This window comes from Molothrus aeneus, chromosome 31 (genome assembly GCF_037042795.1).
Source record: "Molothrus aeneus isolate 106 chromosome 31, BPBGC_Maene_1.0, whole genome shotgun sequence".
Taxonomy (NCBI): Eukaryota; Metazoa; Chordata; class Aves; order Passeriformes; family Icteridae; genus Molothrus; species Molothrus aeneus.
The window spans coordinates 2,983,748-3,005,634 of NC_089676.1; the positions used below are offsets into that span (position 1 = coordinate 2,983,748).

Sequence of the window (21,887 nt, forward strand, 5' to 3'; positions counted from 1 at the left end):
TCTGGGCGTTTTGGGGTTTTGGGTCTGACCTTTGTCCTTGGTCCTCTGGTAGGTGACAAAGAGCACGAGCAGGGCCAGCACCACGAAGATGACGGGGGACCAGTACCGGGCTGAGACGCCCGAGGAGGCTCCTGTGGGGACAGAGGTGACCGGGGGGGACAGCCTGGGACATTCCAGGGTCCCCTCGGGAGGGTGGCAGGTCCTCTGAGAGGGTGACGCGTCCCCCAGGAGAGTGACAGGTCCTCCAGGGGTGGCGTCACCTCCCCACCGTGGTGACAGACCCCTGGTGACAATGACAATGACAATGACAGTGCCACCTGCCCATGACGGTGACAGATCCTGGTGACAATGACAAAACTCATTGGGACAGTGCCACGTCCCCAGAATGGTGACAGACCCCTGGGGACAATGACAATGACAATGACAATGACAATGCCACGTCCCCACGATGGTGACAAATCCCTGGGGACAATGACAAACCCCTGGGGACAGTGCCATGTGCCCACGATGGTGACAAATCCTGGTGACAATGACAATGACAATGACAGTGCCACCTGCCCATGACGGTGACAGATCCTGGTGACAATGACAAACCCCTGGGGACAGTGCCACGTCTCTGGGGACAGTGCCATGTCCCTGGGTACAATGCCACCTCCCTGGGGACAATGCCACCTCCCCACAATGGTGACAAACCCCTGGGGACAGTGCCACCTCCCCGGCGACAGTGCCACATCCCTGGGGACAATGTCACCTCCCTGGGGACAACGCCACCTCCTCCCTTTCCCTGGAACTCACGGCTTTGGTTCCCCGCCGGTGTCACCGCCAGGTCCCCGAGGCTCCCGGGAGGGCTCGTGGTGACCCTCGGCCACGTTGTCGCCGTGTCCCCGACCCCGGCGGCCGTGCTGGGGTGTCCTGGTGGCTCCAGGGGGTCCCGTGTCCCCTCCGGGGTCTCCTCGGTGCTGTTCCCGTTCCCCGACTCCTCTTCCTGGAAGCCGAGAGCTGGGGATTTGTGGGATTTGGGATTTGTCCCGTTCTCCCCCAAAATCCGGGGGTCAGGAACGGGAATGTCCGCCCCAAAGTCCCCTCAGGGACGTGGGACAGGGTCTGGGGACAGCACCAGAGGGTGAAAGGTCAGGAGGGGCCCCAAAAGGAAATTTTGGGAAAGAGGAGAGGGAGGGAAATCCCGGGAATTCTGAGGGAGAGGGAACGGGATCCCAGGAGCAGCCGGGAACGTTCCAGGTAGGATTCGGGATGGAGATCCCGGAAATTCTGCCCCCAGAAGGTTTTTGGGCCCTGGAACAGCTCCCCAGGGAATGATCCGAACCCCAAAACCTCCAGGAGGGTGTGGAAAACACTCCCAGACAATGGGCAGGATTTTGGGGTTTTTTTGGGATTTGGGGATTTGGGGATTTTTGGATTTTGGGGCTGGGTTGGATGATCCGGGTGGGTTTTTCCGGCTCAGGAGGTCCCACAAGTCTCCAAGGGGGCTGAGCTCGAGCGGAGCAGCGGCCCCACATCCTGTGGGGTTCACACCTCGCCCCCGACAACCAAAACCCCAAATCTGTCAGGCTTTCACAATGGAAAATGGGGGCTGGGGCTAAGCCGAGGCTGTTCTGAAACCCAGGAGGTTTTGGGGTTCTGCCACCTGCAGGGAATTATAAAATACCCCAAAATATCCCAAAATATCCCCGTTTGGGGCATGGAATTGGGGGATGTGAGGTGGAAGGACCCACCAGGATCATCCAAGTCCCATTTGTGGCCCTGACGAGATTAAAACCAACAAAACCAACCCAAAACGGTCCAAAAGCCTCTCCTGATGCTCTGCTGGGGTGGGCTGGGATGGATCTGGGGAGCTGGGACAGCTCAGAAGACCCCAAAACCCTCTTGGGAACACAGCCTGGGCTCAGCAAAGCCTGGCTCAACCCAAACCTGAGCTTAACCCCCAGGAAAAGCCCTCCAGAGACCTCCCTGAGCTGCACCTGCTGCCTTCAGCCCCTTCCTCTTCCTCGTCCTCCTCATCCTCGCTGCGGCCCCGCGCCCCGAGCCCCCCGGCCCCACTCACCGGCCCCGGAGCAGAGCAGGGCGAGGCAGAGCCCCCCAAAGCCTCTCGGGCCCATCCTGCCCTGCCCGGCCCCTCGGAGCCGCCTCCCTTCCCCTTTCAGGAGAGGAAGCGGCGGTTGCTGAGAAAAGGTGGTGAAATCGGGGGAGGAACGGGCAAAAAACATCCCTGAGGTCCTTCCTCCACACCATGGATCATCCCTCCATCCATGGATCATTGCTCCATCCATGGATCATCTCTCCATCCATGGATCATCTCTCCATCCCATGGATCATCCCTCCATCCATGGATCATTGCTCCAAACCATGGATCATCTCTCCAATCCATGGATCATTGCTCCAACCCATGGATCATCTCTCCAATCCATGGATCATTGCTCCAATCCATGGATCATTGCTCCAATCCATGGATCATTTCTCCAATCCATGGATCATTTCTCCGATCCATGGATCATCTCTCCATCCATGGATCATTGCTCCAATCCATGGATCATTGCTCCAATCCATGGATCATCTCTCCAATCCATGGATCATCTCTCCATCCATGGATCATTGCTCTAATCCATGGATCATTGCTCCGATCCATGGATCATCTCTCCATCCCATGGATCATCTCTCCAATCCATGGATCATCTCTCCATCCCATGGATCATCTCTCCATCCATGGATCATCTCTCCAATCCATGGATCATCTCTCCATCCATGGATCATCTCTCCAATCCATGGATCATCTCTCCATCCATGGATCATCTCTCCAATCCATGGATCATTGCTCCAATCCATGGATCATCTCTCCAATCCATGGATCATCTCTCTGATCCATGGATCATCTCTCCAACCCATGGATCATCTCTCCAATCCATGGATCATCTCTCCAATCCATGGATCATTGCTCCAATCCATGGATCATCTCTCCATCCCATGGATCATTTCTCTATCCATGGATCATTTCTCCAATCCATGGATCATCTCTCCACACCATGGATCATTGCTCCAATCCATGGATCATCTCTCCAATCCATGGATCATCTCTCCAATCCATGGATCATTTCTCCATCCCATGGATCATCTCTCCGATCCACGGATCCGTTTCTCCTTGCCGTGGGATTGCTCTTCCATCCCATAGAACCATTTCTCCATTCCATGGAGAAATCCAATGGATTTGTGTTCCGGGCCGCAACGCGAGATGTTTTCCATTCCCATCTGCATGGCAGATCACCTTTGTCAAGCGGGCAGTTTTCCTTATCTCTCTCTCTGAGTGACCACACTCACACCTCCCTGGGAGGGGACACCTGCTGATAACAGCCATGGAATGTCCCTGCATGGCTGATAAGAACTGCAGCATCCCATTGGCAGATGGGAGCCCAGAGGGAGGAGCCAAGCATTCCTGCCCGGATATAATCTGGAGATTCTGGAACACCAGCACGGCTTCTGCACGGGATTGCCCAGAGGAGCAGCAGCTGCCTCTCCTTCCCCTGGATCTTCAGAGGAAGAATGAATCCATCCTTCTCTCCAGGATCCCTGCTCCAGCAGAGCCACCCCTGGCACTGCAGGAGGGCTGAGCCACAGTTCCAATGGTTCTGCTGTCCACACCCTGACCCACAGGGTGTCAGCCTGGGTGCTGACTCTGGCACTGTTGGTTTGGTTCGCTGCATTCTTTATTTTATCCTTTTTTTTTTTTTCCCTATCAAAGAACACTTATTTCCTGCTCCCATATTTTTGCCTGAGATCCCCTTAATTTAACATTTACAGCAATTCAGAGGGGTGGGCAGGGTTCACATTCTCCATCCCAGGGGAGGCTCCTGCCTTCCTTAGCAGCCTCCTGTCGTTCCAAACCAAGGCACTCAGATCCACCCCAAACCCCAGATCCCAGATCCCGAACCCTGGCCCTGCAGGGATTGGTGGGGCCGAGGTTCTCTTGGGGGCTGGGGGCTGTGAAATTTAGAACGTTCCGGAGGTGGAGAAAGGGAGCAGGTGCCGAAACCACACGAGCTCTGACGGGGGGGACATCGCTTCTTGTTCTCTTTTAACTTCCTGGGGTTTATTTTTGGTGGTTTTCGGCCCTGCGAGAAGTTGAAGTTTTTGCAAGGCTCAAAATACCGCAGGACAGAGAGAGAGAGAGAAAATGAAATTACCAAAAAGCAACTTTTTATTTATAAAATTAACCATTTGAAAAACAGTAATTTGCAAAGGTTCGCTGAGCTAGCTGTTTTAACAAATGGGTTTTCTGTGCAAAAAAAGGACGCTGGTTTGGAGCCATCCCTGGAGGTCTCCAAAGAACCTCCAGGACGTGGGTCCGGGTTTCCAGGATTGGGATTGACGGTCCTGGAGGGCTTTTCCACCCTCAGGAATTCTGGGATCCCATGGAAAAACCCTCTGAAGAGTCTCCTCCAGCCTGCCTGGGAGTCCCGGCAGCTTTGGCAGGGTTTTGGTCCTGAATTCCAGTGGGAGAGGGTGGGAAAAGGAGCCTGAATCCCACAGAGCTGCCAAAACCACGGAGAAAGTCCCCAAAATCCTCCCTGAAATCCCAAAGAGAGGGAAACTGAGGCAGCAGGGATGGGGAAGGGGAAGGGGAGATTCCAGGAGGGGGAGATCCATGAGATCCAGCTCTGGAGCGGGATCGGGGATGTTGGAGCTGTTCTGGGGCCACCTTGTGGGGTCCTCTGTCTGACCAGGGAGTGGAGACCACTTAAACCAGTTCCAGGTCCTTTAAACCAGCTCCAGGTCTTTTAAACCAGTTCCAGGTCTTTTAAACCAGTTCCAGGGTTTTTAAACCAGTTCCAGGTCCTTTAAACCAGTTCCAGGGTTTTTAAACCAGTTCCAGCTCATTCTAAATCAGTTCTGATTCTTGTAAACCAGGTCTAGATTCAGTAAAATAAAACTTTAAACCACTTCCAGGTTTTTTAAACCAGTTTCATGTTATTAAACCACTTCCAGGTCCTTTAAACCAGTTCCAGGTTTTTTAAACCAGTTTCATGTTCTTAAACCAGCTCCAGGTCTCTTAAACCAGTTCCAGGGTTTTTAAACCAGTTCCAGCTAATTCTAAATCAGTTCTGTTTCTTGTAAACCAGGTCTATACACACTAAAATAAAACTTTAAACCACTTCCAGGTTTTTTAAACCAGTTTCATGTTCTTAAACCAGCTCCAGGTCTTTTAAACCAGTTCCAGGGTTTTTAAACCAGTTCCAGCTTATTCTAAATCAGTTCTATTTAATGTAAACCAGGTCTATACTCACTAAAATAAATCTTAAAATTACTTCCAGGTTTTTTAAACCTGTTTCATGTTCTTAAACCAGTTCCAGATCCTTTAAACCAGTTTCATGTTCTTTAAACCAGTTTCATGTTCTTTAACCTTTTCCAGTCCTTTAAATCAGTCTCTTGTTCTTTAGACCAGTTCTGGGTCCTTCTAGACCAGCTCCAGGCCGGTCATGGTGGCATTTTCTGCTGTCCCACCACCCACCTGCAAGGACAGACGGACACAAGCTTGGTTTGGGGTCCTGGGGGCTGATCCCAGCCTTGGGGGGAGATCCAGGGTTTGGTTTAAGGCTCTGGACCCCTCTGTGCCCGTCCCCGCTCCAGGGGTTCCATCCCCCAGCCCGGGCTCACCTGGTCTGGACGCTTGACCAGGGAATAAATGGTTGAGGAGGGTCCCCCTTCCGCTGGTTTGGCTTTGGCTCCATCAGGGACGCACCGGGGGAGAGGCTTTTAAAAGTTTTAAAATTTAAAAAAAAAAAAAAAATTAAATTTTAAAAGCTGGAAAAATGATCCCAAATCCAGAAACCCCACAAAGAGCCGCCTCTGGAGGTGTTTCCCATCCCAAGGCCAGGTTGGACCATCCTGGGACCGTGGGAAGCGTCCCCACCCACAGAATGGGACGATTTTAAGCCCTAGAACCCGCGTTTTTCTCTGATCCCTCCAAAACCGAGATTCTGGGGCTGGGCACGGAGTTTTGGGCAAGTTCGGGTGCCCTTGGGCCACCTCCAGCTGTGGCGCTTCCCACTGGGAATTCTCAAAAGGAGCCAAGGATTGCCCAGCTGTCCCCAGGGTGTCCCCAGGGTGTCCCCACAGTGTCCCCAAGGTGTCCCCAAGGTGTCCCCAGGGTGTCCCCAGGGTGTCCCCAACCCTGGACTCACCTGCTGGGAAGGCCCCACCTCGGCGTACACGGTTGAGTGGTCGTTTGCGGCCCCTGCGACTCGGGAAAGAAAGCGGGAATTTGGGGATTTGGGATGCAGGGAATGCGGGAATCCCAACCTCAGGAGTCCGGTCTTGGGCAAAACCTCGACCCCGAAGCCCCTCGGGGGTGCTGGAGGTGGGAATTGCTCCTCATCCCACCCTCCCTGGCGCCGTGGGGTCGGGATGAGCTTCCAGCACCAAGGACAGGGAAAATCCGCCTTTAAATTTGGTTTAAATCCCAAATTCCCGGCTGCTTTTTTGGAGGACAAATTCCGTTTGTTTCTCCTCCATGTGGTCCCCTCATTGCTCATGGAACAGAGCGGGGAAAGGGGGATTTAAACCCCTCAAAATCCAATTTTTGGGATAAACTTCCCATTGGAATTCCTGGGTGAGGAGGTGGGGATTGGACACAGCTTGGACTCGGTGGTCCTGGAGGGATTTTCCAACCTTGGGGATTCTGGAATTCTTGTCTGGATTGAGTTCCCAAGTGGAATTCCTGGCTTTCCCCCCCCAAAATGTCTCTTATTGTATTTTATTTTTCCCCAAATTCCCTCTTTTTTTCCATGATCCCACGGCTGCGCTCCCAGCTCCCCCTTGGTGGTCTGGGATGAAGTTTTCCGGCAAAAAAATGGAAGGAAAGTGGGATTTCGGGAATCTGGGATCATCCCCTGGGACCAGCCCTTCCCACTCCCCACCAGGACGGAGGGGTCGGGGTCCTTCAGCTCCGATCCCAAACCACAGCGCCGGGGGTGGTTCCCCTGACCCTGAATGCAATTCCCTGGATATTCCCGCCAGGAAAAAGGGCAGGAAACTGCCCCAAAACCCCACCTGTGTCCGCAGGCTTCAGCTGGGGGAGGCGGAATTTCTCCCAGCCTGGGGGAGATGTGACAGAATCAGAACCACAAATCCACCCCAAATCCACCCCAAATCTGGCCCAAATCCGCCCCAAATCCACCCCAAATCTGCCCCAAATCTGCCCCAAATCCGCCCCAAATCTGCCCCAAATCTGCCCCAAATCCACCCCAAATCCACCCCAAATCTGGCCCAAATCTGCCCCAAATCCACCCCAAATCTGCCCCAAATCCGCCCCAAATCTGCCCCAAATCTGCCCCAAATCAGCCCTATCCTGGCTCCGTCCCCCATCCCAGGTCCCACCTCCTGCTCCCCAGGCTCCAGGGATGGTTTTCCACGCTCACCTTTGGATTTCCACAAGAGCATGAAGAAAATCAACAAAAACGCCGCAGCTAAAATTCCGGCCAAGACAAAGAACCCGCTCCTGAGCCCGACCTGGCTGCTGGAGAGGGCGCCTGGAAAAGGGAGGAGATGCAGAAGATCTCAGGGGAGGGGGATCAGCCCATCCCAGCCTCAACATTCCCATCCCAATCCCCAAATCCAACCTTTCCATGGCTCTCAGGGGAGCAGGATCAGCCCACCCCAAACTCAACATTCCCATCCCATCCCAACTTCAACATTCCCATCCCAACCTCAGTGTTCCATCCCATCCCATCTCCAAATCCCAATGTTCCCATGGCTGTCAGAGGATTGGGATCAGCCCATCCCAACCTCAACATTCCCATTCCTATCCCATCCCATCCCATCCCATCCCATCCCATCCCATCCCATCCCCAAATCCCAGCTTTTCCTGCTCTCAGGATCAGCCCATCCCAACCCCAACACTTCCATCCCATCCCAACCCCAAATCCCAATGTTCCCATGGCTCTCAGGGATCAGGATCAGCCCAGCCCATCCCCAAATCCCAGCTTTTCCTGCTCTCAGGGATCAGGATCAGCCCATCCCCAAATCCCAGCTTTTCCTGCTCTCAGGGATCAGGATCAGCCCATCCCCAAATCCCAGCTTTTCCTGCTCTCAGGGATCAAGATCAGCCCATCCCCAAATCCCAGCTTTTCCTGCTCTCAGGGATCAGGATCAGCCCATCCCCAAATCCCAGCTTTTCCTGCTCTCAGGGATCAGGATCAGCCCAACCCCAAATCCCAGCTTTTCCTGCTCTCAGGGATCAGCCCAGCCCATCCCCAAATCCCAGCTTTTCCTGCTCTCAGGGATCAGGATCAGCCCATCCCCAAATCCCAGCTTTTCCTGCTCTCAGGGATCAGGATCAGCCCATCCCCAAATCCCAGCTTTTCCTGCTCTCAGGGATCAGGATCAGCCCACCCCACCTTTCCCCGCCTGTCCCCGGCTCTCACCTGTGCAGAGCACCCCGGGGCTGGTGACGGTGACGTTCCTGCTGCTGACGGGGTTCCGGGCCGTGCACGTCAGCGGCTCCGGCTCCTCCTGGGCTGTTTTGTTCACCAGCAGCACCACGGAGCTCCCGTCCCACGTGCGATCCCCCACCCTCCAGGTGTAGGAGACGTTCCCGAAGCCGGCGCCGGGCGCGGAGCAGCGCAGGGAGGAGCTGCAGCTCCCGCCCGAGCAGTTCTGGGCCTCGCAGGTCACCGTGGGCTCTGCCAGCTCCTCTGGGGGCACAGGGGGGTCACAAACCTCTCCTTTAGTGTGAAACCCCCCAAAACAGCACCGAAAGCACCCCCAAAACTGCACTGAAAGCATCCCCAAACCAGCACCAAAAGCATCCCCAAAACAGCACTGAAAGCACCCCCAAACCAGCACTGAAAGCACCCCCAAAACAGCACTGAAAGCACCCCCAAAACATCACTAAAAGCACCCCCAAAACAGCACCAAAAGCACCCCCAAAACAGCACTAAAAGCACCCCAAAACAGCACTAAAGCACCCCCAAAACAGCACCAAAAGCACCCCCAAAACAGCACCAAAAGCACACCCAAAACAGCACTGAAAGCACCCCCAAAACATCACTAAAAGCACCCCAAAACAGCACTGAAAGCACCCCCAAAACAGCACCAAAAGCACGCCCAAAACAGCACTGAAAGCACCCCCAAAACATCACTAAAAGCACCCCAAAACAGCACTGAAAGCACCCCCAAAACAGCACCAAAAGCACCCCCAAAACATCACTGAAAGCACCCCCAAAACAGCACTTACTGAACACCTGCAGGGTGAAGGTGGATTTTTTATCCTCAATGGTTACAGAGTAGGTCCCGGCATCCTCCATCCTCAGCTGGGAGATGGTGAGCGCGAGGCCGTTCTCAGAAACAGCAAAATGGGTTTTGAATTTGTCTTTATAAAATATGACTTGGCGAGGATCCTTAAATGCCACAGTCACTATGGGTTCAGTGTCAAAAAACCAGAGCGCTGCATTTCCATCTGCACTTTGGGTGCGGAAGGTCACGGACCCGCCCAGGACCCCGATCACCTCCTTGGGGTCACTGGCGCTCACTGGGGAGAGAAAATGGGGAGGGAACATGAGATGGGGGTGGGATGGAGGTGGGATGAAATGGGATGAAGCTGGGATGAAAAGCTGAGATTAAGGTTGGATGGAGGCAGGATGAAACTGGGGTGAAGGAGTGCTGAGCATGGGCTGGAGACGGGATGAAGATGGGCTGAAGATGGGAAGAAAAGGGGAAATGAAAGTGGGATGAAAAGCTGGGGTGAAGTTGGGATCAAGTTGGGATGAAGCGGCTAAACCCAGAGGATGAAGCGGCTGAGCCCAGAGGATGAAGTGGCTGAACCCAGAGGATGAAGTGGCTGAACCCAGAGGATGAAGTGGCTGAACCCAGAGGACGAAGCGGCTGAACCCAGAGGACGAAGCGGTTGAACCCAGAGGATGAAGCCCATCCGGGCTGGGGCTGTTTGGGGGCTCATGGGGGGCTCATGGAAGGGTCCCTGGGTGAAGGAAGAGCACGAGGCCACCCCCAGGCCGAGCCCCCGCAGCCTCGTGAGCAGCCTCGCGCCAGGGAGGCTGGAGAGGAACTGAGAGGGAAAGGAGAATGAGGAGGAGCTGGAGACAGCCTGGCCCTGGGCACTGCCAGGGCTGCGTGGGGCAGCTCCACCACGGCTCCTCCAGGCTGAGCACTGCCCGTGGCCCCGGGGAAGGGAACCTGGAAACCGCGGGCTCGCCCCAACAGCTCCATGAACTTCTCACGTTGGGGGCACCAGACCTGGTGGGATCTCAGCATTCCAGGTGGGATCTCAGCATTCCAGGTGGGATCTCACCACTCCAGAGATGAGAACCCTCCCACGCTCCTTTGGATGCAGCCCAGGAGAAGGTCCAGGATCCCTCTGGACCCATCCCTTCCCTCCAGTGACCACAGCACGGCCTTGGCTCACCAATTCAAGGAGGAAGGAGTTGTTTTTGTTATTTTCGCAACTTCCCATTTCCAATTAACTGTGTCACCCCATTTATACTGGGAATGGAGTTCTCCTTCCCAGTTTTTCTAACAGGGAACTGATCCTGCCCCAGCCCCGAGGTCAGGCTCGGAATTTCTGTCTCCCTCAGCCTCAGGCTTCCCCGGGACACGGACAGAGGAGCACATGGCAGGAAAAAGCTGCAGGTGAAGATAAACTGGCAGGAAAAACAAAACCACAGGAATGGTTCACATGATAAACCCCCCAGAGGCTGTGGGGAAGGGCTGGGGCTGAACCTTGCCCAATTCCCTTCATTTAAGCCAAAAAACACCCCAGGATGAGACCTCCAAAAACCGGGAGGCAACGTGGAGAGGAGCAGGAGCTGAAGGCAGAGCAGGATGTCCGGAGAACATCTGGAGCAGAGGCTGGACCAGAGGTGGACACAGATATGGATATCATCACCTCTCTTCAGAGGGTTCCCATGGCCAGGAGAGAGGCCAGGGAGTCTTTTCCCCTGGTTGCCCCATTTTTCCCCATGGTTGCCCCATTTTTCCCCATGGTTGCCCCATTTTTCCCCATGGTTGCCCAATCCTCCACCCCTCTGGAGCCGACCCCACACATCCCCACCCTCGTGGGGTCCCCAAATTCACCCCAAAGCCCCCATGAGCTCCTTCCCAAGGGACAAGGAGTGCCGGGCACGTGTAAAGGGGAGCGAGGACGGAGCCTGGAGGTGAAAATGGAAGGGAGAAGGTTGGAGAGGGCTTGGAAAGGTTGGGAAGGTTCGCTCTGAGCACCAAACTCCCAGCTCAGGGACTCCAGCAGGACAGGGAGCTCCTGGAGCTGCTCCTTGGAGGAGAATCCTGGAATTCTGGAGAGGTTTGGGCTGTGTGGGAACTTAAAATGATCCCGTTCCACCTCCCAGAACCTTCCAACATCCCAGCTGGCTCCATCCTGGCCTTGGTCACTCCAGGGATGGTGAATCCATGGAATAACCTCTGCCAGGAGCTCCTGGGCAGCAGCTGGCCAGAGATGGGCACCAGAGATGGACCCCAGAGATAAACCCCAGAGATGGACACCAGAGATAAACCCCAGAGATGGACACAGAGATAAACCCCAGAGATGGACCCCAGAGATGGGCACCAGAGATGGACCCCAGAGATGGACCCCAGAGATGGACACCAGATATGGACCCCAGATATGGACCCCAGAGATGGACACCAGATATGGACCCCAGATATGGACGCCAGAGATGGGCATCAGAGATAAACCCCAGAGATGGACACAGAGATAAACCCCAGAGATGGACACCAGAGATGGGCACCAGAGATGGACCCCAGAGATGGACACCAGATATGGACCCCAGATATGGACCCCAGAGATGGACCCAGAGATGGACATTAGAGATGGACACCAGAGATGGGCACCAGAGATAGACCCCAGAGATGGGCACCAGAGATAGACCCCAGAGATGGACCCCAGATATGGACCCCAGAGATGGACCCCAGAGATGGACCCCAGATATGGACCCCAGAGATGGACCCCAGAGACGGACCCCAGCCCTCTCCCAGCAGGTTTCCATGGCATCAGGAGCTCCACGGCAGCCCTGGATCCCAACGTTGGGCACAAATCCACCCCATGGAGCTGCTCTGCTGGTCCCAACCATCCCTCGACTCCAAAAACCCCAAAACCACCCCAAGATCTCCTTCCCAGGGGACCCGGCACTCACCGGTTTGGTGGAGGAGCACGAGGATGGCGAGATGAGGGATCCAAAACACCTCCATGGGTGTCCGGAAACGGAGCAGATTTTGGGGCTCCAGCACCCAAAACTGCGCACCCTGAAGAGAAAGAGGAAGAGCGCCTGCGCGACTTTTCAGTGCTTGCTGGGAGGAAGTGACTGTGGCGACAGTGGCACATCAAGGAGAAGCAATTCACGCTTCAAAAATGGAAACTTCAGGTGTTGAGAAAACCAAAAACCGCTGAGTTTTCCATGGAAAGATAATGGTGGACCAAGAGTCCGTGTGGGACAAATGGCTCAGGTGCCCCGAGGGACCGGCGCCGGTTCCCTCAGCCTTGGCCATAAAGGAGCCGCTCCAGTCCCCTCTGTCCCCCCCAAAAGCCACCCCCAAACATGGGACAATGACAATTTTGGGAAACATCGCTTCCCCAGTCAGGATTATTCAGGGAAGGTCACATGAAGACGGTCGTGGCGAAATTTTGGGGTGAGAGGGAAGTGAGCTGGAGCAGATTAAAAAATGTTCTAAAACGTTCTTTAAAAATGGATTTGAAATCCTAAAAACCAGCCTGGTTCCTCTGCCACAGCAAGGAACTGGGAGCTGCTGACCCAGACTGGTCTGGGGTGGAAGGGACCTTAAGGACAAGATTTTGGGGCTGGAAAGGGGATTTGGGGGCTGGAATGGGAAGGATTTAGGGGCGGGAACCGGGAGGATTTTGGGGCTGGAACGAGGAGGATTTTTGGGGCTAGAGCCGGGATTTTGGGGCTGGAAAGTGCATTTTGGGGTTGGACATTCCTCCCCAAAGCTCCCCGTCCTGCTGCTGGGCTGCCCGAGCTGGGCACAGCGGAGCCATCGCGGTGTCCCCAAGTGCCCCCGGCGCTCGCTGCAAAGGGAAAGCAAAACCCCCCAAAAACCCCAGAATTGCCCTCCCGGGGCGATCCAAAGGAATTCCCTCCGAGCTTTGGGGCTGCGAGCGCCGCAGCCCCGACGTGTCCTTGTCCCCTCTGCCACAGGGGCGGCCGGGGGTGCCAGCTCCCCCCGGAGGAGGAGGAGGAGGAGGAGGAGGAGGAAGGAGCCGGGGCAGAGGAAGTCCCCGGCGGGCGCTCGCAGCCCCGAGGGGTCCCCGCTCCGCTCCGAGATGTCCCCGCGCGGGGGTCGCCGCTGTCCCCCCGCGCTGCTGGCGCTGCTGCTGGGCCTGGCCGGGAGCCGAGGTGAGGAGGGGGCGCGGGGGGCCCGGGGGCGCCGCGGGGAATTGGGGAATGGCGGGGAATTGGGGAATGGCGGGGAATTGGGGAATGGCGGGGAATTGGGGAATGGCGGGGAATTGGGGAATCGCGGGGAGCAGCCGGAGCGGCGCTGGCCAGAGGGGCCCGGGGGGTGGAGAGGGGCTGCGGCTGCGGCTTTGGGGGATTCTCCTCGCTTCTCTCAGCCCCCCCCTTGGCCAGCGAGAGCCGAGCCGGGCCGGGCCCTGACGCGGGGCCGGTTCCCCTTCCTGGGATGTGGAGTTTGCCTGAAAGTCGCGACTTCCCGGGCTCTGGTTCAGGATTCCCGGAATGCGAAAATGCGCCTGTGTCCCACGCCGTGACCGTGGGAGGATCGCTGTGCCTGGCGCCGGAGAGGGAACCCCAGTGGGAGTGGACAGAGATCCACTGGGGGGTGAGAATGGACCCAGGAATGCGGCAGCGGATCCTGACAGCCCCCAGGGATGGAGATGCCTCCTATGCCGAAGGTCCTTTCCACGGGAGAGTGAAATTCCATCGGGGAAACCTCTCCCTGTGCATCTCCCCGGTTCGCAGGGATGATAACCGGGTCTATTGGGCCGAGTTTGAGAGAAGGCCAGTGATTTCAGCCCGGTGCTTCCGAGTGTCCGTGTGGGGTGAGTGGATGGGTCCTTCTGTCCCCTGTCCCTCTGTGTCCCCGTGTCCCTGTGTCCCTCTGTCCCCCTGTCCCCGTGTCCCTCTATCCCTGTGTCCCTCTGTCCCTGTGTCCCCGTGTCCCTCTGTCCCTGTGTCCCTCTGTCCCTGTGTCCCTCTATCCCTGTGTCCCCCTGTCCCCTGTCCCTCTGTGTCCCCGTGTCCCTGTGTCCCTCTGTCCCCCTGTCCCCGTGTCCCTCTATCCCTGTGTCCCTCTGTCCCTGTGTCCCTCTGTCCCCCTGTCCCCGTGTCCCTCTATCCCTGTGTCCCCCTGTCCCTCTGTGTCCCCGTGTCCCCCTGTCCCCGTGTCCCTCTGTCCCTGTGTCCCTCTGTCCCCCTGTCCCCGTGTCCCTCTGTCCCCGTGTCCCCCTGTCCCCTGTCCCCTGTCCCCTGTCCCCTGTCCCCTTGTCCCCGTGTCCCCTCTCAGCCCCGCTGTCCCCGCAGACCCCGTCCCGCAGCCGGAGCTGAGATCCCAAATCCTGGAGCGGGAGCGGGGCTGGTGCCGCCTGGCCCTGCTCTGCTCCAGCCCCGGGAACGTCTCCTACAGCTGGGCCTGTGCCGGGGCTGGCCCGGGGCCGATCCCGGGGCCGATCCCGGGGCCGATCCCGGGGCAGATCCCGGGGAGCCCCTCCCGGCTGCTCCGGAGCCTCCCCGAGGGCGCGGAACCCCAAATCTGCCTCTGCAACGTCAGCAACCCCGCGGGGTGGAGCGCGGCCCGCGCCGCCCTCACCTGCCCAGGTGAGCTCCCCGCGGGTCCCGGGGCCGGCAGGGACACAAACAGTGGTTTTAGTGCTGAAAAATATTAGGTAGAAATCGTTTATGGAGGGGTAAATTATATAATTTTAAATTTATTTTATTTTGTGTCTTTTATTTTGTATATTACATACATTTTGCATGTAATATACATAATTTTTGTATGCATTCTGTGTAAAATCTATAGTTATGTACATAAAATCCATTTATATCTATAAAAGATGTAAGTATATATAATAGATATTTATATAATACACTTTTATATAAAATGTATACCTATTTTTTATATATAATGGATAGTTATTTTATATATAATGGATAGTTATTTTTATATATAATGGATAGTTATTTTTATATATAAATATGCTTGTTTTATGTATTAAATGCATTATATATAATATACATAATATATATATAATATAAACTTATTTTTATATCCCTAATCCATAATTATTTATAAATTTTTTATTCTATATAAGGCAAAAATATCAATTTAGGGACTCACGGAATCCTGGGCTGGTTTGAGTGGGAAGGGAACCACAAACGCCAGCCCAGTTCCAGGATTCTGGGATTCTTTTCCAGTCATTCCAGGGAATTGCAGCCACTGGAGGCCGCTGGCCGTGGCCGTGGCCGAGGGGCTGACCCTGCTCCTCGTGGGCTTCGGCTGCTGGTGGAGGGAGAATTCCCGGGAAGGTTTGTCAGCAATGTCGGGGCACGATCCCAAATCTGGGGGCTCTGACGCCAAACCAGCCCTCGGAACCCCAAAATCTGGGAGTTCTGGAATCCAAAAAATGCCCCAGAATGCCCCAAATCCCGCCCGTTTCCTTGCAGGATAACGGGGGTTATACGGGCGCTTCCCAAACCCCGCCGGCCACCAGCGCCCCCGAAACCCCGGAATTCCCATCCCCGTGGAATTCTCCTCCTGGAAACTCCAGCGGCCACTGGGATCCATGGAATTGGAATATCCAGAAATTCGGGTTTTTCTCCCCAAGATTCGACCCCCAGCTGCGCCTTGGAGCGAAGATTCGGGGATGGAAAACTCCAGAAGGGATGGATTTGGGATTGGGCCGGTGGGATGGGTGAGAGTGGGAATTCTGTGGGGTTTTTAAGGGTTTGGAAATTTGGGAATTCTTTTCTTTTATTATTTTTTTTTTATTGGTGCAAATACAGCTGAGCTGCGCAATGAACTCGTTTAATTAATTAATTGGCTGATTAGAGCCTGAATTACACCTCGGGCGCAGGGAGGGAGCGGGAATTTTTTCGGGAACTGGAATTCTGGGCTGGAATTCCGTGTGGGGATGGAGTGGGAGAAGTGACCCCGGGATCGCGATTTTCCTTGGGATCGCGATCCAAAGGGGTGGCGCCTCCCCTCCGTCATTCCAAAAACCCTCGTGACCGCTCCCGGGCGTTAATTGGGATCATTTACCGGGCGTTAATTGGGATCATCCACCGGGAGGGAATTTAGGGAATTGCGGCATTCCCGGTTTTTCCCCGGCGTTTTGGGGTGATCCCAACGCTTCCCCTGCTGGTGGAAGCCGGCGCTGATGGACGGGTGGGTGCGGGATTGGGCGGGAAAAGCTCAGGATTGATGAAAAGCGTGAAAAACCCTTTGGAAAAGGCGCTGGGAATGCCTGGGTGACATCTCCTGGAATCGTGGAAAATCCCGGTTGGAAAAGAGCATCCGAGCCACCCCAAAATCCAGAATTTTCCCTGAAATCCATCCCAAAATTCCCCCTAGGAGGAGAATTTTCCCTGAAATCCATCCCAAAATCCCCCCCTGGAGCAGCTCCAGCCCCTCCTCATCCCAAAGGACGAGCGCTGATGCCTCCGTCGGGGCGCACTAATTCATTCTAATGACCCTCATTTGCATACCGGCGTTAATTTGCAGCCCTCCAATCGCCGTCCCCGTTCCTCCTCTCTCGCTTTTGGCGAGGCGACACCGGCGGGGACGGGGACAGCCCCGGGCCGGCCCCAAGTGGGTCAGGGCGCAGCGGGGGTCCCTTTGTCCCCCTTTGTCCCCCTTTGTCCCCCTTTGTCCCCCTTTGTTCCGCTTTGTTCCCCCTTTGGTCGCCGCCCCCCGCCCGTGGGAAGGCGCCGAGGGCCGTTTGTCCCCAGCCGGGGGACAGCGAGGGGACAGCGAGGGGACAAAGGCGCCGAGTGTGGCCGGGGGGGAGGAAGGGAGGAAGCCGGGCTGGGATTCTGGAATCCCGGGATTCTGGGATTCTGGGATCCTGGGATTCTGGGATCCTGGGATTCTGAGATTCTGGGATTCTGGGATTCTGGAATCCCGGGATTCTGGAATCCCGGGATTCTGGGATTCTGGGATCCTGGGATTCTGAGATCCTGGGATTCTGGGATTCTGGGATCCTGGGATTCTGGGATTCTGGGATCCTGGGATTCTGGAATCCCGGGATTCTGAGATTCTGGGATCCTGGGATTCTGGGATCCTGGGATTCTGAGATTCTGGGATTCTGGGATTCTGGAATCCCGGGATTCTGGAATCCCGGGATTCTGGGATTCTGGGATCCTGGGATTCTGAGATCCTGGGATTCTGGGATTCTGGGATCCTGGGATTCTGGGATTCTGGGATTCTGGGATCCTGGGATTCTGGAATCCCGGGATTCTGAGATTCTGGGATCCTGGGATTCTGGGATCCTGGGATTCTGAGATTCTGGGATTCTGGGATTCTGGAATCCCGGGATTCTGGGATTCTGGGATTCTGGGATTCTGGAATACTGAGATTCTGGGATCCTGGGATTCTGGGATTCTGGGATTCTGGAATCCCAGGATTCTGGGATTCTGGGATTCTGGGATTCTGGAATACTGAGATTCTGGGATTCTGGGATTCTGGGATCCTGGGATTCTGGGATTCTGGGATCCTGGGATTCTGGAATCCCGGGATTCTGGGATTCTGGGATTCTGGGATTCCGGCCCCTCCGCGGCGGCCCCGGGAGATCCCGCGGGGATGGTTTGGGGATGGGGGAGGATCCCGGCAGGGAGCTGGGGTCGAGCCCGCCTGGCCAGACAGGGGTCAGTCGGTGTCCATCCAGTGTCCATCCGGTGTCCATCCGGTGTCCATCCAGTGATCAGCCAGTGGAATGTCCAGGAATTCCTCAGACATCTCCAGGGATGGGGTCCAGCCTTCCCAATCCTTTTTCCATGGAAAAATCATCCCAAATTTCCAGCCCTGGCACAGCTCGAGGCCGTTCCCTCTTGTCCTGCCCCATTCCCTGGGCTCAGATCCCAAATCCCCCTCTGGGCCCAGATCCCAAATCCCCTCCTGGCTGCCCCCAGGCCTTGGGGTCACTCTGGTCACTCACAGTGACCCTTGGGGTCGGTGTCCCACTGGCCATCGGGACAATGGGGGGGTCCTGGATGGATCTGGGGAGACTTGAGGCATTTGGGGGAGTCTAGGTATCTTTTAGGGTGATTTGAGGGGTTTGGGGAGTCTGGGTCGGGTTTTGGAGGAGATTTGAGGGGTTTGGGGAGTCTGGGTGGGTTCTGGAGGAGATTTGAGGGATTTTGAGGGGTCCCAGATGTTTTTTGTTGAGGATTTGATGGATTCTGGGGGGGATCTGGGTAGGTTTTGTTGAGGATTGGAGGGGCTTTGGGGGATCCACGGGGCGCTGTGTCCCTGGCATCTCAGGGGCTGTGTGTGACACCCTTGTGACATCCTGTCACCATGCAGAGTGTGGTTTCGGGTCGAGAAGAGGAAGAGGAAGCTCCATGACGTGATCTCCCCATTCCCCTTCAAGCCCTGGGTTCCGGGGGGGTCCTGGCGGGGTTCCAGCCTTGGGGTTCCTTGGGGAGCAGGGGGGTCCCACCTTGAGGAGGGTCCCACCCTGGGTGCAGCCGTGTCCCACCCTCGCTGAGGTGACGCTGGTGACAGAAGATGGCGCCGGGGCTGGCGCTGAACCTCCTCCTCCTCCTCTTCCTCCGCTCCCTCCTCTTCGCCGTGCCAGGTACGGGGGGGCCGGATGAGGGGCTGGGCTGGGCACTGAGTGGCTTTGGGGACTCTGGCCTGAACCCGTCCTGTCCCCACAAGGTGCCACCACCGGGTCCCTCCCCATGGGAGCCACCGCGCCCTGGGGGGGATGGACTGTCCCACGTGGAGTCACAAAAAACCAGAAATTTTTGGGAATTTGGGGTGGGAAAATTCAAAATGCTGGTCCTGCCCCCTCTGCATGCAAAGGGCTCCAGAAAGGGAGGAGCTGTTTGAATTTAATTTTTAATATTTATTTGCTTTTTGAACGTGTCTGGAATTCCAGGTGGGATGAGACCTGGGGAAGGATGAGCAACCCAGCTCCACCGTCTCCGGTTTTTTTTTGGCAGCCCAGGCACAAGAGCCCCAACGCTTGGAGGTGACCGGAGCCGTGGGCGGGGTGGCGTTTCTGAACCCCCAAAGGCCCCAAAATCCCTCAAAATACTCCCAAATCCACTGGCGCTGGCAAAACCAGCTGAGGATCGCCATCCAGAAGAGGGGGGAGCAGCCCAGGTACCCCCAGAGGCGCTTCGAGGGGCGCCTGGAGCTCCAGGAGGACGGAGCCCTCAGAATGAGCAACCTGAGCCTCGAGGACAGCGGCGAGTACCAGCTGTACCTGGAGGACGACACGGGCAGGGAGAGCGTCCAGAGGGTCCTGCTGAGCGTCTACGGTGAGTCTGGGGACAGGGGATTGTCCCGGGGGGCGTTGGGGACGTTGTGATGGCCTGGGCTTTGTCCCAGAGCCCCAGGAGGACGTTATGACATCCTGGGGATTGTCCCAGAGCCCCACGGGGGGGATTGGGGACGTTGTGGTGTCCTGGGGATTGTCCCAGAGACCTCATGGGGGCATCGTGACGTCCTGGACACCATCCCAGAGCTCCGGGGGGACTTTGTGCCACCCTGGCCTCTCCTGCAGGCCTGGTCCCGAAGCCGCGCGTGACGGCCACCACCAGCGGTGACCCCCAGGTGTGCAACACCACCCTGAGCTGCTCCGTGGCCCTCCAAGGGGTCACCTACGAGTGGATCCCGCCCCAGAAGCCCCTGGCGAAGGAGGGCCCCGTCCTGGAGGTCTCCATCAACCCCGCGGTGGAAACCTACGTGTGCAAGGTCAGCAACCCCGTGTCCTCCAGCACCGCCTCGCTGACCTTCCGGCGGCCCTGCACCTGGACAGGTACGGCCAGGGCGGGCCTGGGCTTTGGGGTGTCCCCAGAGGGGTCTGGGGGGGATCTTTGGGGGGACTTTCAGAGCGATCCCGTAGAATTGTTGGGGTTGGGAAGGAGCTCCGAGGTCGTCGGTCCAATGTGGGACTGACCCCTCCTGACCACCTGGGGGGATCTCCAGGGGTTCCTCGGGCACCTCCAGGGATGGACACCCCAAACCTCCCTGAGCCCCTTCCAAGGCCTTTTCCCCATTTCCAGGAGGAATTTCCCCAAATTTCCTACCCCGAGCCTCCCCTGGCACAGCTCGAGGCCGTTCCTTTGTCCTGGTTTTGGATTCCACCCCAGAATTAACTCCACTGTGGTGTTGGAAGATCCCTGAACCCCAAAACTGAGCCCAGAGGGGCTCTGGAGGTCCCTGAACTCCAAAAATGACCCCATGGTGTATTGGGGGGTCTCTGAACCCCAAAAATCAGTCTGGGAGGGCTCAGGGGGTCCCCGCGCCCCCTTAATGATCCCTGGGAACAGATCCCAAGTGGGTCCGAGGGGTGGGGGATCCCTTTTCCCTCCTCCCGTGGGTTTGGGCGGTGGATTTGGGGACCATCCTGGAGCTCCTGGATCTGCCTCCAGATGAATCCTCCTCATCCTCCTCACCCGCGGCCTGCGCCACGCCCAGCGCCCTGGTGGCCCTGGGACACCTCGTCCTCCTCTTCCTCCTGCTCACCGTGGCTTGAGGAGCCCGCGGGTGGCGCCTCCGGTCACGTCCTCACCTTCCACCGCCACGGGACCAAGATCCAGACGGGGATCCCGAAATCCTCCGGGCGCGGGAAAACCGCGGGCGCGCGAGGGAACGGAGTCACCGGGACGGTTCAGTTTGGGGTCACTCTGGAAATCCTCCTCCCCCTCGTCCCAAAACCTGTGGGGAGACCCAATCCGAGCCCTTCCCGGGCTTCCCTGGAATTCTGGGGGATCATTTTCTTGTTGTCATGGCATTTGGTACTCTCTGGGAGGGAGGGTTTGGGGTTGGTTTTGGATTTCCCAAATGCTTCATTGCACATTAAATTCTATGTCCTGGAGACCACATCTTTGGGATTTTTCTGGGTTTTTGTCTGGGCTGGAAAATTGGGGTTTTGGGGGGGATTTTTTGGCTTTTCTTGGCCATTTCCAGGTTGAAAATTTTCCTTTTGGGACGTGGGGGTTGAACTGGTGGAGAAATCCATGGAGAAATCCAGCCTGGCCATGGGAATTCCAGGTGGGATTTGTGCCTCTAAAATCCCACATCTTTGGGATTTTTCTGGACTTTTGTCTGGGCTGGGACATCCCACGGCACAGGGATCGGGGGGTGATGGAAGAAGCTTGGAGATGTTTCCCCCCCAGCCCCATTTTTGGGGACAAAATCCCGTCCTCTGTCCCCCAGAGGAGGATCTGGCACCGGAGGGTGGGACACGGATCCAGCGGGGTGGGAAGAAATCTCGGGAATGACTGAGATGATCCCTCAGCCTCCAAAAAAACAAAAACCCTGGGAAAGTTTGGGACACTTCCAGCTCCACCAACCCAGCCCAGAAAAGGGGAAAATCCGGGGTTTCACCTCCATAAATCCCAAAAAGTTCCGCTTCGGGCAAAGATTCCCAAAGATTCCTTGGAATCATCCAAGGGTCAACGGGGACCTCCTTGGAAAATTCCGAGCGATTCCAGCCCCACCTGAGGAGCAGCTCGGGACAATTCCTGCTCTTTGGGTGATGATTTTAACACCAAAGTTGATTTTTCCAGTGATTTTAGCCCCTTGGAAATATTTTTCTGGGGTCTTGGTCCATTCCCTTCTGGAGATTTCGAGCTTTTATTCCACTAATAAAATCCAGCATATCCAAAAAAAACCTCTGGAAATTAATAAACATTGATCCT

General features: G+C 56.1%; 3 protein-coding genes across 5 annotated transcripts; 2 read left to right on the forward strand and 1 right to left on the reverse strand.

Moving 5' to 3' along the window:
• Positions 1–4,189: 4,189 nt before the first annotated feature.
• LOC136568167 (SLAM family member 7-like) lies at positions 4,190–12,271 on the reverse strand. 3 transcript variants are annotated; one of them, XM_066568036.1, is made up of 8 exons: positions 12,174–12,271; positions 9,245–9,538; positions 8,433–8,702; positions 7,428–7,538; positions 7,060–7,104; positions 6,192–6,244; positions 5,665–5,760; positions 4,190–4,492 (listed from the first exon to the last, which is right to left on the reverse strand). In XM_066568036.1, the coding sequence occupies exons 1-8, from the start codon at positions 12,226–12,228 to the stop codon at positions 4,403–4,405; spliced, it is 1,014 nt and encodes a 337-aa protein (XP_066424133.1). In that variant the 5' UTR covers positions 12,229–12,271; the 3' UTR covers positions 4,190–4,402. The 3 variants fall into 3 exon arrangements, with proteins under 3 accessions (XP_066424133.1, XP_066424132.1, XP_066424134.1); XM_066568035.1 differs by having other exon boundaries at positions 4,190–4,577; XM_066568037.1 differs by having other exon boundaries at positions 4,460–5,518.
• A 901-nt stretch (positions 12,272–13,172) lies between these two features.
• LOC136568170 (CD48 antigen-like) lies at positions 13,173–16,027 on the forward strand. Its single transcript, XM_066568041.1, has 5 exons — positions 13,173–13,391; positions 13,724–14,056; positions 14,538–14,831; positions 15,429–15,539; positions 15,678–16,027. The coding sequence occupies exons 1-5, from the start codon at positions 13,319–13,321 to the stop codon at positions 15,680–15,682; spliced, it is 816 nt and encodes a 271-aa protein (XP_066424138.1). The 5' UTR covers positions 13,173–13,318; the 3' UTR covers positions 15,683–16,027.
• Positions 16,028–18,643: 2,616 nt separating this feature from the next.
• On the forward strand, positions 18,644–21,066 carry LOC136568172 (CD48 antigen-like). Its single transcript, XM_066568043.1, has 4 exons — positions 18,644–18,808; positions 19,179–19,499; positions 19,745–19,999; positions 20,616–21,066. Exons 1-4 carry the CDS (start codon positions 18,739–18,741, stop codon positions 20,717–20,719), a joined length of 750 nt encoding a protein of 249 aa, XP_066424140.1. The 5' UTR covers positions 18,644–18,738; the 3' UTR covers positions 20,720–21,066.
• Positions 21,067–21,887: the final 821 nt, after the last annotated feature.